General features: G+C 20.0%; 2 protein-coding genes across 2 annotated transcripts; both read right to left on the reverse strand.

Moving 5' to 3' along the window:
* Positions 1-1,022: 1,022 nt before the first annotated feature.
* LOC129605582 (mpv17-like protein) lies at positions 1,023-2,725 on the reverse strand. The gene is made up of 3 exons (XM_055515441.1): positions 2,529-2,725; positions 1,855-1,988; positions 1,023-1,770 (listed from the first exon to the last, which is right to left on the reverse strand). Exons 1-3 carry the CDS (start codon positions 2,674-2,676, stop codon positions 1,435-1,437), a joined length of 618 nt encoding a protein of 205 aa, XP_055371416.1. The 5' UTR covers positions 2,677-2,725; the 3' UTR covers positions 1,023-1,434.
* A 5,469-nt stretch (positions 2,726-8,194) lies between these two features.
* LOC129605691 (elongation of very long chain fatty acids protein 7-like) lies at positions 8,195-11,390 on the reverse strand. Its single transcript, XM_055515596.1, has 4 exons — positions 11,275-11,390; positions 8,952-9,142; positions 8,337-8,870; positions 8,195-8,209 (listed from the first exon to the last, which is right to left on the reverse strand). Exons 1-4 carry the CDS (start codon positions 11,333-11,335, stop codon positions 8,195-8,197), a joined length of 801 nt encoding a protein of 266 aa, XP_055371571.1. The 5' UTR covers positions 11,336-11,390.
* Between the last annotated feature and the right edge of the window lie 3,397 nt (positions 11,391-14,787).

The raw sequence follows: 14,787 nt of genomic DNA on the forward strand, positions 1-14,787 counted from the left end.
TCATCAGTTTAAGTAAAACTCAATTAATTTATATTAAAAAAATTTACATATATTAAATTTATTTGAAAAAGGCAAAAGGATAACAATTAAACAATTAAAAAAAATTATAAAATTCAAGTAAATAAATTTTGTTGAATTTAATTAAACTTTCCTTTTTTAAAAGCAAATTATAACTGATTGATTCCTTTTGTAATAAAAATGCACTTTAATGTGCAATATAACATTGTAATTACATATCTACATACATGAGCGTATGTACGTAAAAAAAATAAACTTAAAAATTTGTATAAAAGCTTCCTGATGCACAAAAACAAGCAAAAAAAAAATAAATTTCTAATTTTAAATTTTTTGTCATTGACATTAATGAAGGTTTTTATATTTTAAAATTTTGCATTTTCTCAAAAAAAAAAAATACAAATAATTAAGGAAATAAAATTAAAAATATAAAATTCATTTCTTATTTTCAATGTTGAATTGACATAAATTTAATATTATTTTTTCAAATTCAATCATTTGTGCTTTAAATGTATAGAGGAGGAAGATTTGAATAAAAGAAATTATGATAAAATTGGTGGAAAAAATGATTCAGTCGAAAAAAAATTCATAAGTTAATAGTGTAAAGTTTTCAAAAATTTTATACCAGGCCTCTGAAAACGCTAAACAGTAATGTAAGAGGAATAGGCAACTATCACGAAATAGAACTTCATCATTAAATCTTGAAAAAGGTATGTGGTTTTTAATTTTACATTACATTGATTATGTAATTTCAAATTTTTACTTTTCAATACCGGACCTACATGATCAACGGATTAGACGTTGATCAATATTAATTAAAATAAGTAAGGCAAGGATGATCGATTTACAATTTAAAATTTGTAATAAGAGTTATTTAGCGTAAGTGTAGGACTGTAGGTAAATCACTTTTATTCAGTTAAGATTTAGGATAAATTAATTCTCTAATACTTTTACAATTAATAATTATTTTACAATATAAAATTTGAACACATAAAAATAAATAAAAAGTAAACAATTATTTTATTAAAATTTTAATATTTCGAAATTTTTTTAATTATGCTATTTATGCGTTGAAAATATTTACATAACGTTTACAGGTACACAAATATATGTACATTATAATTAATATTCTTAAATATTATATATAAATAAAATAATTAAAATAAATACATTTGGTTTTTTTTCTTTTAGAAATTTGTTTTAAAAACAAAACATTTAATACAATTTTACATTTAACGTTTGCCTTAAAAATACTTTTAATTTTTTTTTTTGTATTTTTCTTAAATAAATTAAAATAAAATAAAAAAATATTTAAGTAATATCTTTCTTGTGTAAAATTTTTTTCTTTTGTCTTTTTTAAGATTCTCTTCATATTGATTCTTTAGGCTGTTTCACCTATTTTAAAATATTGATTAAATTTTATTTATTTCGCATTTCATTACATTTTACTATTGTATTAGAAACTATTGGAGTTTGAATTAAAAGTTCACGTTCTCTTTGTTTCATATAAGCTAAAAATGTTGACCATAATAAACTAAAAAAACTTATATATACAACACGATGTTTTTGTGGTACATATGCAAAATTAATTGTTTGTAATGTAAACCATACTGGTGCACCAACTTTCCATGTTGAAAAAAATTTCGTTTGTAATTCTTTAAGAGCTTCATCAAATGTTTTACCTTCAAGAAGGCTCATTCCAGTATAAAAACTAGCTATTGCAAATGGTCCATATGATATTTGATCTACGAAAGCCTACAAAATAAGTTTTTTTTTAAATATTTTATTAAAAAATAGAATTTTATATAAAATTTAATGAAAATATTATGTATAGATTACTTTTTGAATTCCAGCTTGTAAAGTATTTTTTGGAAATACCGCTTGTGCAATACGAATCCATGCATATACTGTTGGTGCTGTATAGAATCCACCATAAATTGAGTATTTAAGGCAACGTATCCAATCAACATTTTCTAGAAAGAAGAAAAAAACAAATTTTAATAAATAATATTCTTTGAATCTTCATTAATAGTCCATAGTAGGAAGAAGTTTATGTTTGATGCGTATTTACAACATTTATGCCATCTTGTAAGTCAAAACAATATAACAGAGTTAGCACATTACACTACAAGTATAAAATATTTGGTAGTATTTATACAGATATTATGTATAGTGATTGCTATATATCCTATGTTTAATTATTTGAAAGCTTATTTTTAACATAATAATAATTTATTCTAGTTAGATTAATTGTGTTCATTATGTATGTTGGACCAAAGCTACTTTTGATAATCATGTGCATAAAGCATTCATGACACTTACGAATAAAAATAGAAAATAATAAAATAGTAAAATTTGAAAGATGAATAATGAAAACATTAGTATATTATGTTTGCAGTTAAACAATTTTTTAATTAATTCAAAAATGTAGCTGAGACAATTGAAATTGAAATTTTAGTTTTTTAAATAAATTGTTCTACATAATTGTAAATTGTAAAAAAATATTTTCTTACCAATTTTCTTTCCCTCAATTGCTGTTTGTTGAATAAAACATGCTGTTGGCCATAGAGTACCATAAGATAACATACCCTTAATTAATGGATGCTTGTCAAGTAAAATTCTAAGTTTTGTCATAATAGAAACAGTTGAAACTGTTGCCATCTTGGCATTAAATGTAAATAAATGTAATTTTAACTTAAAAATTAATTTTTTTGTTAAACTGAAAAGAAAAAAATATATATATACATATAGTCTGTTTATTTGTTCACAAGTATGTAAATTTATTAAAAAAATATTATTTAAAATTGAATTAATTGAGAATTGAATGAGTTCAATTGAGTGCATATTTGTCAATTTGTAATTGTAACAGTAACAAGTTTCCAGTAACGGGTTGTTATAAAAGTAATAGTTTTTCCTGTCCTATTGTTTTCTTAATTTTTTAATCATGTTACCGAAATAAGTTTTTTATTCCAAATACACATACATATGTACGGATGAGTAAATCTTGTGATGCTACCATTTAGTTTTTTTGTATGATATTTTTCAAAGGATCATTTCAAAACATTTTATTTATAGCTATAATTTAAACCTTGAAAATTTTTAATTTACAAAAAATTTTCAAATCTTTTTATGATTTTCTTATTTATCTTTAAATATTTTATGTTTTTCCCCGATGACGTTTAATAATAATTTTTCATCTTCTTTTTGAATAGGTTAAAGTTCAAAGTCAATAATTATGTATTACATTTAATTTTTTATTTATATATGTGTGTATAGTGCTACTAACACATTTAGATATAAAAATACAGGGTATTCGAAATTCGATTCCTAAAACAAGATGGTATCCACAATATATTTTAAAAGGAAATAAGAAATAATTCTAACCAACTTTTGCCACTTTTATCATCCGCTGTTTTTTTTCAATTTTTATTAAAGCTCAGTAGAAGCTATTATACAGATACTAGAAAACTGTACAAAATCTCATCTCTCTCTCTATTGAAATTAAATAAAAAAAAAAAATTAAGTGCACAAAATATTTAAAGGCGAAATCAAAATTAGTTTTCAAATTTAATTTTCATCTACCGTTTATTCATTTAATCATATGTAACTATTTTTTTAATCATGTAGTGTCAAATAAAACCTGCTCTTCTGATCTTCATTTTCATGCTAAATAATAAGAATATGAGGAAAGGAAAATTTTGAAAATACTTTATAGGTATTGGTTATTATATGCTAGTATACAACAAATTTGAATTTAATTTTGCAAATAAAGCGTAATTTTTGATTTTGGTTGAAAAAACCATTTCCATAACGGTAATATTTTTGGCCGAAAATCAATAATTTTTATAGGTGTTTCGTAATTCTTCGCCTACTTAACAATTGTTTTAACACTTTTAAAAATAATAAATAATTTTTAAACAATGTATATATTGGAACAAGATATGGATATATATATATTATGTAAATGTGTATAGGAATATATATATATATATATATATATATATATATATATTATATTATTTACTATATATATATATTTTATTATATACTATATTATATATTACTATATTATATATATATGTATATATATAATATAGTATATAATAGATAGTATATATATATATGTAGTATATATTATATATGTATATTTAAAATTAATATTTGTAAATAAGCACCGTTATAATTATATTTATTTTTATGTATATGCATGTATGTATCTGCTTGTCTGCTGATTTTCAAATAGCATAAAATTTTAATTATAATTATTAAAATAAATATTAAATAAATGAATCCAAAATCTTACCAATACGAAATATGTTTTAATAGAAGTACTTGGGCAATAAATTTTATTAAATTTTTTTGTTGAAATCTCAACTTTTAAAAATTCTAAAAAACTCAAATGCGTTTTACAAATTTTTTTAAATTAAAATTGCAAATATACTTTTGCAAAATTGGACGACTAGTGTGATTATTATGCTTGCCATCGATATTTTAAATTTTTAATATGCAATAATTTTTGAAATAAAAAGTGCTTATGTGGCTTCGATTCAATAATTATTATGTATATCAATTTTCTTATAAATAATTCTTAAATAATAAACACAGTGTGCTTCATCGGGATTTCTATTGGTCTAGAAATATTTTTTCTCTAATTTCTAAAAAAAAAAGAACAATCGAATATTTCAGACAAGTTTGATCTAAAACGGATCCAATTATTATAATTAATAGCAAAATAAGTTAAATTGATGTTATACCGACTTATGTTATCAAAAGTTTTTGGTTGTAAAAATATGAAAATACACGTACAAATAACTTTGAATTTACAAAGTTTAAGGTTTACATTAAAAAAGAAAATCCCAAATTTTATATTTTAATGTTTTAGTAGAAACTGTTATAATACTGGGTAAATCCCGAATTTTTTTTTTAATTTTAATACCCGTACTTTTCAATATCGTATAAAAGTATTTTAAATTTTTACCAAATGTCACCGTTTTTTTTTTTCTCACATTGTAAATAAATTTATAATATTTTTAATTACCCAAAATGGGCATTTTTTCCTGTTCATGTCACAAAATAGTTTACACACATGCATACATATATACATATATCTATACATATTAATAATATTATTAATGAATATGATAATTATTTATTATTAAACAAAATCAAAATAAATAAACTGAATAGAACAACTGAATTATTAAAATATTTAAAATTGTAAGCTTTATTTATTCTGATAATGTTAAGAAAGAAAAATAAATAAATATTGTTATTACACTTTTCAAATTATGTAAATAATCTTTATCAAAACTATATAACAATAATTATTATTTAATGTAATGTATATATATAACAAAATAAACTTTATTTGTAGGTAAACATGCAATTCATGCAAATTTTTTATTATTTAATATTTAATCAAATTATTTAATATTTAATCAAAGTTTATTATTGTATAAAATATTCTTTGCATAAAGAAACAAAGCTTTTATATTTAAATTTTTCTCATAAACATACAAACATAGAAATTCTTTCACACAAACTCATAATATACATCTTTATATGTATTTATAAATAACGGTACAATATGCAATTGCATTACACCGTGCAATATATACTTTGTGTTAAGTATTTATTGTTTAAACACACACACACACACACACAATAAATATTATAATTCATAAAAATATTTTTCTTTAATTTTATTTTATATTTTGTTTTTTTTTTTATAGAATTGACGTATTTATTTATATTCTAACTGTTATTCAAGGACATTTTAAAAAAAAAAAAATTTTTTTTTTTTAAATTCTTATTTCTAATAAAATATTTTTTATTCACTTTTTAATTTCTGCTAATAATAGGTGTATATATTAAAAAATAAACACACTAAACTGAACACATTTAAATTTCATAATAAATATGCCAAATTTTCTCATTATATACTAAAGGTATATATATACATATACATATATATTAATAATAAATAAACTATTTTTATATAAATGAGATTATACAGTAATAAAATTCGCAGAAATTAAAATTAAATAAGCAAATTTTTTGTTTAACATATATGTATATACATATTTATGTACGAATTTGACCAAAAAAAAAATTTTATTTCAAAGAGCTACGTCATTATTAAATAACTTTATAATATAACACTAAATATTTTAATAATTACGATGTTAACGTTAAGTATGTAAATATTACTAAGATTTATTAAGAACGGTAACACCTACATTAAAATAAATTATTATTGAAAATAAATGATTAATAATTAAAATTTCCGTACACATATAGGTACACATTAATTGAACTCGTTCACTTTATTTTTAATTATTTCGATTATAACAAAATATTTTACGTATATAACGAAAATATTAATGTACAAAACAAAATCTTAAAAAAAATATTAACACCACATTTTTAATTAATATTTTACCTTTAATTAATACTTTCTTTAATTTAATAAATATAAATTAAAAAAAAAAAAGAACAAAAAAATTTTATAAAATTAAATGAATGCTTCCGAAATGACGATCGTACTTTAACTAAATCACCGCAACGCAACTTTCTTATAATATTATTAAATTATTATTTAATTTTTATAAACATTTTTGAATATGTAATTCTAAAAGAAAAACAAAACAAAAAATAAAAATAAAATTAATTATGTATCATAAATACATAGCTTTTTTCCTCTATATATCTAGATTCTAGACAGACAGATACTTATTTTCTGTAGGCATGTATATAATAGTACAATATCTCTGATTTTTCGCAAAGCGAAATATATACATATGTCTATATTATAACAATTGTGTAAGTATAAAAATTTGTGTATAATACATAAAGAAAATGACAATGACAGTGAATATTGTTAAAAAAAATTTTTTACAAGTTTAATGTCATTGTGTTTTTTATATTTAATTCATCTATGTTTGTTATGTACGTAAACTGTTCATATATATATAAGCTTATTATATTCTCTATATACATATGTATATACATACATGTAACAATATTGCAAAGCATTTTTTTATTACGTCAAACCGCTTAGAAACACTGTTGAATAATATTTTTATATTTATGAAAGCTAAAAGCGGTATAAAGTTCATTTGTGTGGATGAATGAATATAAATTTATAATTGACATAATGATGTCGAAAATATGTATAATAGTAATATATAACATATATACATAGATTATAATTTGTTTACTTATATTTATTTGCACATATTTAAGAAGCTTTTATCTCAAGTTAATCATTTCAACTTGAAATAAAATAATGACGAAACTTTATTACATCAGTCAGTAATTCGCCGTTTTCTTGCTTTGAACAATACATACTAAGCTAATATAATTATTGTTATCAAAGAACACTACACGTGATTATCAAGATGGGACATTAAAATTTTTAAATATCGAAATGAAAATGAAATTTTTGTTACATTTGGAAATAAGTTAATGGAGAAATTATATTTATGACAGTGCTTGTATATTAATGTTAATCGTTAATACACTTTATGTTAATTATTAATAATGGATTGAATTGATTTCTTATTTTCGGAAAATGCGCATGCATACATAATTTGCAACGGCAAAAGTATATAATTATAATGAATCTTTGCTTTAAAAAATAACAGAATTACATCATATAAATTTCATACTTTTAGGAGAAAATATTCTTAGAAAAATTTTAATAAAAAAATATAACACAAGTTTAAATGTATTCTTGCATACGTTTTGGAGAAATAAAAAAAAAAAAATTTTTAAAATAATAGAAAAATGATTTGATCAAACAGTAAACTTAATATAATCAAAATAATTTTACAAGCGCATTTCCTGATTTAATACGAAATTAATGTCATCACGTTAGAAAATTAAAAAAATTTCTTTTTAAAATTAAATTGGTTTTTGATTTTATGGGAATTATTTTTGATAGGTCCATGGTTGATCATAAATGATTCACTTTTGAGTTCGAATAGTGAAAATACTACAATCTGTTGTCATGCAGTGAATTTCAAAATTTGCATACAGTAATGGGAACAGCTTTCAATTTGATTCAACAGATCGTTTTCAATTAAAAATTTTCCAGATTTTATTCTGTTATAACCTGTTATATTAATTTGGAAATATAATTTCAATGACTATCAAAACGGAATTTTGTTATACACAATCAAATCTCCAATGCCTTTTTTTGGCAAATAAATATTTAATGCATATTTAGTTATAAATATTTTCAAAAACACAAATCGATTTTTTTTTTAAATTTAATTTTCTTTTATTTTCTTATCATTATTTTTATTAATAACATAGGCTCTTATATAAAAATCAGAAAATAATATTAACATAAATGTATTTTGTATTACTAAGACCATTAACCAGAAAAAAGGATAACCACAATTACCCCTTATTATTGGTATACTAAAATGTAATATAAGAAAACTGAATTGTGTCATTTGAATTATTGTTATATATTTTTTCCACCATAATGATTTTTTTAATTCTGGTTTAAATGCTGTTAAAAAATAATAAAAATACATAATTGTATGTACAATACAATTAATTAAACCTAATATTCCAGTATGACCACCAGGACAATAACGTACACCAATCCATACACCAAAACAAATACCCAAATGATGGTATACATGTAAAAATGTTATTTGCTTATAACGTTTTCTTAATACAAAAAATATTGTATCCAATAGATCTAAAATTTTAAATAAAAAATAAATATATGTCATTCTAGCTTCAAAATATCCTTTTTCAGTATAACTATAATCTGGTGGTGCACAATAATTTCTCCATTCTTTACTATAATCATAATAAAAGAATATAGCATGTATTGCCTTAAAAAAAAAAGAATCGAAAATTTAGTAAAATTTAGTAATGTATGAATAAATTCGATTATTTTATTATTATATACTTACTACCATCGAATAAATTCCATTTATTATGACTTGTATCGCATTATATATTGTCATTATTTTATTTAGTTCAAATGGTTGTCGATTTTCCATGAATTTTCTGCCATAACTACTTACAAAATATAAATATAATCCTAAAACTGTTATAATTTTTATTGGTGATCCTAATAGTGGATAGTGATCTATTCGAGGATCTGCAATTTATAAGAAAATTATTTAATTAAATTATAATTTATACAAGTTTTATACAAGTTATTATTTTATTATATTACAAAAATAATAATATGGCCGTTAGGAAGTAAAAATATTAATAACCCAATCAAAGACATAACTCAGAAGGGCAAATTACATTTTTCAAGCTTTCTCTTTGGATTCTGGTATAATTCATTGCTTTTGAAATTATCTGGTAATATAATTATGGTAAAATAATATAAAAAGAAATTAAATGTGACTATTAATTTTAAATTTACTTTAATTTTAGGAGGTTTTGTTTTCCACACATTTATAGCAAAAGTTGAATGACCTTATTGATTTAAAAATAATAAAATTTATTGAACTTTATACCTAAACAAAACATTGGAATTTTTTTTACATCTATACAAACATATATCAAAGGTTTGTAAATGAATTTTAAAATTAATTTATAATTTTATATGAACTGGGCCTATTTTTGTTTTAGTTGTTAAGCCTAATAAAGTGGACTAGTTTTAGATGACATCAAACATGTTCCTGTACTATAATTGCTTTAAACAATTTCAATTTAATTATGTAGATAAAAATTATTGGTAGGTATAACAAGTGCATTATTATTCTCTAATAAATTAATAAAGGTTCTAATAAAATAATTTTATACGAGTACTTCAGAAAACTTCTCTATTATCTATAAAATATTGACAATGTTGTTTTATACTCTTTTATAATATTTTGAATTTAATTAATAATTAATTCGAAGAGAAAAGGCACCTGTATTAAATGTTTATTTCATAATAAATTTAATAAAAATAAAAATTTACGTATACATTTTCCGTTTTCATAAAATTTTTTGTGTTTCAAATTACTTAATTTGCATTATATTGCATACGAAATTATTCATTGACTTTAAAATAGAAGAATGACCAAAAACAAAAAAAAAAGTCTTGGACCAGGGGTATATAAACTTTTGCAATTGAACTTGCATGCGCATATAAATAAATACACATGTGCATATACAAATACTCATTAATAAAAATTTAATATTCTTTTTTCCATTTTTATTATTTTGTGGATTAAATTAATTTTAGTATATGTACAATAAACACACGTTCATAATAAAATTTGAATGAATTTTTTTTTTTTTTTTTACTTTTGGTTTTTGAACTTTTGTAAAATTAGAATAAATTTCGAAAATTTTATGACGTTTGAAAAATATTACTTTATATACTTGTATTTAAATGTAGCATGCATAATATGTATGTAATTAATTAAATAGAATAGCGCGAATTAATTTCAAACTTAATGATAATTAATAAATAACCATTTAATATTTAATAAATTTATTTAAATTCATAATCCTGAGTACTTCTTGAAGAATCCTAAGTATTCTACACAAATTATCATGTAGATCTTTTTCAATAATTGATAGGCCTTTTCATAAATGCAGTATACTGCGATATTCAATGAAAACTGCGTTATAAACAAAATATTGCTAACTTAAGGTGTTCATAAACATGGTTAATTTTTTGCAATATAGTGAAATAAACATATGAACCGTAAATAAATCATATTAACCGTTTTGATTTTGTAGAACACTTAAAAATATGTTGCATGCAGTACTTTGTTCCGCATTTATTGTTTTGCAGTATTGCGTTTATGAAAATTTTTGATTTTTTTTTCTAATATAAAATTTTGGTGAATGATAATTAAAATTTCCCTTATTTGGCCTTCATACAAAATTTTTTGTAGCTAACTTTTTATTCACATATTTAAGACATTTTAAGTTGCAAATATAAAATTTCAATTATATTAATATACCTAGCTAATATAATCGTATTTTTTTACATAATTAATTAATAGAACAATGACACAATCATTGATAGTTTAATAGGTAAAATAAAACAAAAAAATAATTTAAGGAAATTAAAAATATCCAAAATGGTGAATTAAAAAATTTGTTTTCACAACCTGCCAACAACAGAAATAATATAATTGAATAAATAAATTGTGAGTTTCAAAAAATTCATTTAGGATTTTGAAATTTTATCCCTTTTAAAATTATAAATTGTTGCACTAGGATTTGTAAACCTCTTCACTTTTTGAACAATAAATCGTAAATTTTATAAAATTTTACCTTTTTTTCCTTCTACATAATCAAAATAAAATTGGTATAGTGCTCTAAACACCAAAGCCATAATTAATTATTGTATTTGTGGCTTATTAAGTCAAAAAAAATTGTGTTCTTTAAATTTGTTTTTTTAATTTTTTTTTAATTTTATATGCTTTTCTATATTAACACTATTTTTAATATTTTTTTTGCTATTTTTAAAATAAATTTTTGTTAATATAAATAAGTAAATTAATTAAAATAATATTTATTTTATACGCGTTTTTAAAAAATTCAGGTTTATCCGATTTTAAATAATAAAGTTCAAGTACCAATATTCGAATAGTGACTAAATAATATAAATTGTTTTTTTCTTTTGTAAACCTTCAATTATTTAAATTAAAAATATAAAAATGGCTTTTATTTTTGAAATTTTTTTCGGTTTTTAATTTTCAAAGAATTAATTATAAGCAATTTACATATTCCGAATTGATTTTCTTTTTTTTATTTTATATTATTATTGTACATTTAATTTTTGTTTTACGAATGAATTTTTTTAGTATACTATGAAGAATGCTTTAAAGGCATGCTTTAAAAAACTAGTTTCTCTTTTGATATTAAATAATTGCAATCGTAAAAGTTTATTAATTTAAATTTGTTTAAAACGCTTTTGTGAAAAGGAAAAAATTTTTTGAGTTTTGGGTGAAAATCAAAAATTGATTATCCGAAATTTTGGCAATTAGAAATGCATAAAGTGTGCAAGTAATTTGACTTTTGAATTGCGTATTTAAAGCATTAAATTTTAACAAGAACATTTGCACTGAATTTAAGAGAATTAATTTTTTTTTTAATTTAAAGAAAAACAATATTAAAAAGAGGCGTTTTATGTTTCATTAAGAAAACGTAAACTTTTCGGATCAATGACTTCAAATCAATAACTTGAAATTAAATTGAAATCAAGTATTATAAATACACAACTTATTTAAATTGTAAAAATGAAAAATATAATTGTAAATAAATTAAATTTAAATATTAATTAATTAGTGATTAAAGAAAAATTATAAACGATCATTATTTTCATAATAAATTTATTTCTTACTAAAAAAAAAAAAAATACAAAATACAATTTAAAAATTATTATTAAGAACAATATTATATTTTTATATACAATCTTAAGGTACATTACATATTACATTAAATTTCCTTCTTTTCTTTTTTCAACATAATACATACATAAGTACTTATTTACGTATTAATTATATTTTAAATATATATTTTTATATATATTTACATATTTTATATATAAATATACATTAAAATATAATATTATTTATGTTTATTATTTTTTATACTTATGTTATTGTATTATTAAATTAAAGTTAATTATTTATATATTTTTACATATATACTTGTAAACATTAAGTTTTTTATTTTTAAGCTAAATAATTAAAAATCTATATTTTTACATTTTTAATATTTTATATATCTTTTTATTTCAAAATTTATTAACAAAATTTAATATTAATTTTTAAACAATGCTATTATGGCATGACATTAACTATAATAAGTAATGATTAATTTTTTCTCTTAAAATTTGTAATTATTTTTATTATGTGCAGAAATTATTAAAATATTTTGTAAATTATATAATGAAAGAAATGTATTTTCTTATTAATATGATGCTATATAAAGTACGGCAGTATATTTTATTTATTTTCTTTTGTATAATTTTAAACATATTAATTTTAGCAAGTTCTTTGTTTTTAGATTATCAAGTAAAAATTTATTTTCGAAAACGTGACAAGTTTACTTTTTATTTATTTATTTAATTTTTGTTTAAAACTGGGGCTTAAAACAAACTAATCGCTTTGCTTTAGTTTAAAAATTTCTTTTACAAATAATTTAATTTTTGGACTAAAATCAATTTCAACTCAACTTGGTTTTTCAAGGATTGAATATACATATTTAAATAAATAATACATAAAATATTTGTTGAAATCGAAATAAAAATTTTCAGCAAACTATAATATTTTTATTATAATATAATTAAGTATATGAAAATGAATTAATTTTATTAATACATCATATGTATATAGATGGAATGGCAAGCTATAAAATAATAATAACTAGTTCTTGAATTATCCATTTTTTTTTTTTTCATTTAACTTATTATCCTAAAACAATATTTTTTTAATAATTTTTACATAATTGAAGTATGGTTAAGTAAATCTTATACATAACATTTTTTATTTGTTTCCTCGTTTTTTTTTCTTGAATTTATTGAAATTTTCTTCATATGTTGTACATATAATACAATTAAGAACAAAAACTAGCTTTTAAATGGTTTCTCAATTTTTTAATAAATATTATACACCTCCTAAAAGATGTAATCAAAAAGGTTCTATCAGTAGATCTATTTAGCATTATACCATAGTACTATTTAGTAAGTACTACGTTAGTTGTTGTAATTTAATGTAAATCTGACGTCAATTTGACTTATTCTACGCTACAATTTTAAGTATTGAATACATCACATTGACGTTAGATACGCATTTAAGTGTTTCCCTAAATTCATAAAAAAATCTTCATAAATAATTAAATTTTATATTTTTTTTAATATTTAAATAAAATATTTAATAAAATTTATTTACAAATTCAATTTTTCTATAAATAACGAGACTTAATCGAAAACGCCAACCGCTTGTTAAGAATTTAATTTTTCGAAATGAGTACACATGAAAAATATGCATCATCATTTTTATTCTATGGATGATTAGATGAATTTAAATCAAGATGTTTGCATATTATTGAAAATATAATTAAAAATCTATTTTGATTCTTTACTTTAAACGACATGATTTTGTTGAATAAATTTGTAATACTTAAAAGAAATTCGAAAATTTTATAAATTTTATAAACGAAGCGGTTTTTTTTTATAAAATTATATATATATTAATTGTTTTTTCGATTAGATCTATTATGATATTAGGATATTTAATATAATTCAAATTTTCATCTATTTTTTTTTTATTTATTTAAACATTACTAATAAATATTTGTGCTTAAATTATGTTTTTATGTATTTAATGTAAGTAAAGTGCGATCATATTTCCTTAATAATAATAAATAAATTTCTACAATTATGTAGTTTTATTATGAATTTAATATACATTCATAATTTAATTTATATTTCAATAAACTTTGATTGATTACAGAATTTTAAAATAAAAAAAAAAATTTTTTTTTATTTTTTTCTTTTATAATTTATCACACTTTTAGAAAGACACTTTGTTTAATTATCTTTGTAAATACATATATGTAATTATTAATGTATCTTAAAAACATTATTTGCATAATTGAGAATTTTCAAATATAAAAATTTATTATTAAAATGTAGATGTTAATTATGAAGAGTCAAAGTTTCTTATGCAGTAAATTAATTGTCAATAATTTGTAAATTTTATTAAATATTATTTTAAATTTCTTTTCCTGTGTTTTGTCTAAAACATAATTATTTATTATAAAAAGCAAAATATTTTT

Source organism: Condylostylus longicornis, unplaced genomic scaffold, assembly GCF_029603195.1.
Source record: "Condylostylus longicornis isolate FDR11 unplaced genomic scaffold, ASM2960319v2 ptg000013l, whole genome shotgun sequence".
Classification (NCBI taxonomy): domain Eukaryota; kingdom Metazoa; phylum Arthropoda; class Insecta; order Diptera; family Dolichopodidae; genus Condylostylus; species Condylostylus longicornis.

What these genes read in the sequence shown, in the direction of transcription:
- LOC129605691 (XM_055515596.1), bottom strand. Translation starts at nt 11,335, where the DNA reads ATGGCTTTGGTGTTTAGAGCACTATACCAATTTTATTTTGATTATGTA. An exon ending in TTATGTAGAAGGAAAAAAAG is followed by an intron (nt 9,143 to 11,274) that starts GTAAAATTTTAT and finishes TATAAATTGCAG; the next exon opens with ATCCTCGAATAGATCACTAT. An exon ending in ATGGAATTTATTCGATGGTA is followed by an intron (nt 8,871 to 8,951) that starts GTAAGTATATAA and finishes TTTTTTTTTAAG; the next exon opens with GCAATACATGCTATATTCTT.
- LOC129605582 (XM_055515441.1), bottom strand. Translation starts at nt 2,676, where the DNA reads ATGGCAACAGTTTCAACTGTTTCTATTATGACAAAACTTAGAATTTTA. An exon ending in AATTGAGGGAAAGAAAATTG is followed by an intron (nt 1,989 to 2,528) that starts GTAAGAAAATAT and finishes TCTTCTTTCTAG; the next exon opens with AAAATGTTGATTGGATACGT. An exon ending in TACAAGCTGGAATTCAAAAA is followed by an intron (nt 1,771 to 1,854) that starts GTAATCTATACA and finishes CTTATTTTGTAG; the next exon opens with GCTTTCGTAGATCAAATATC.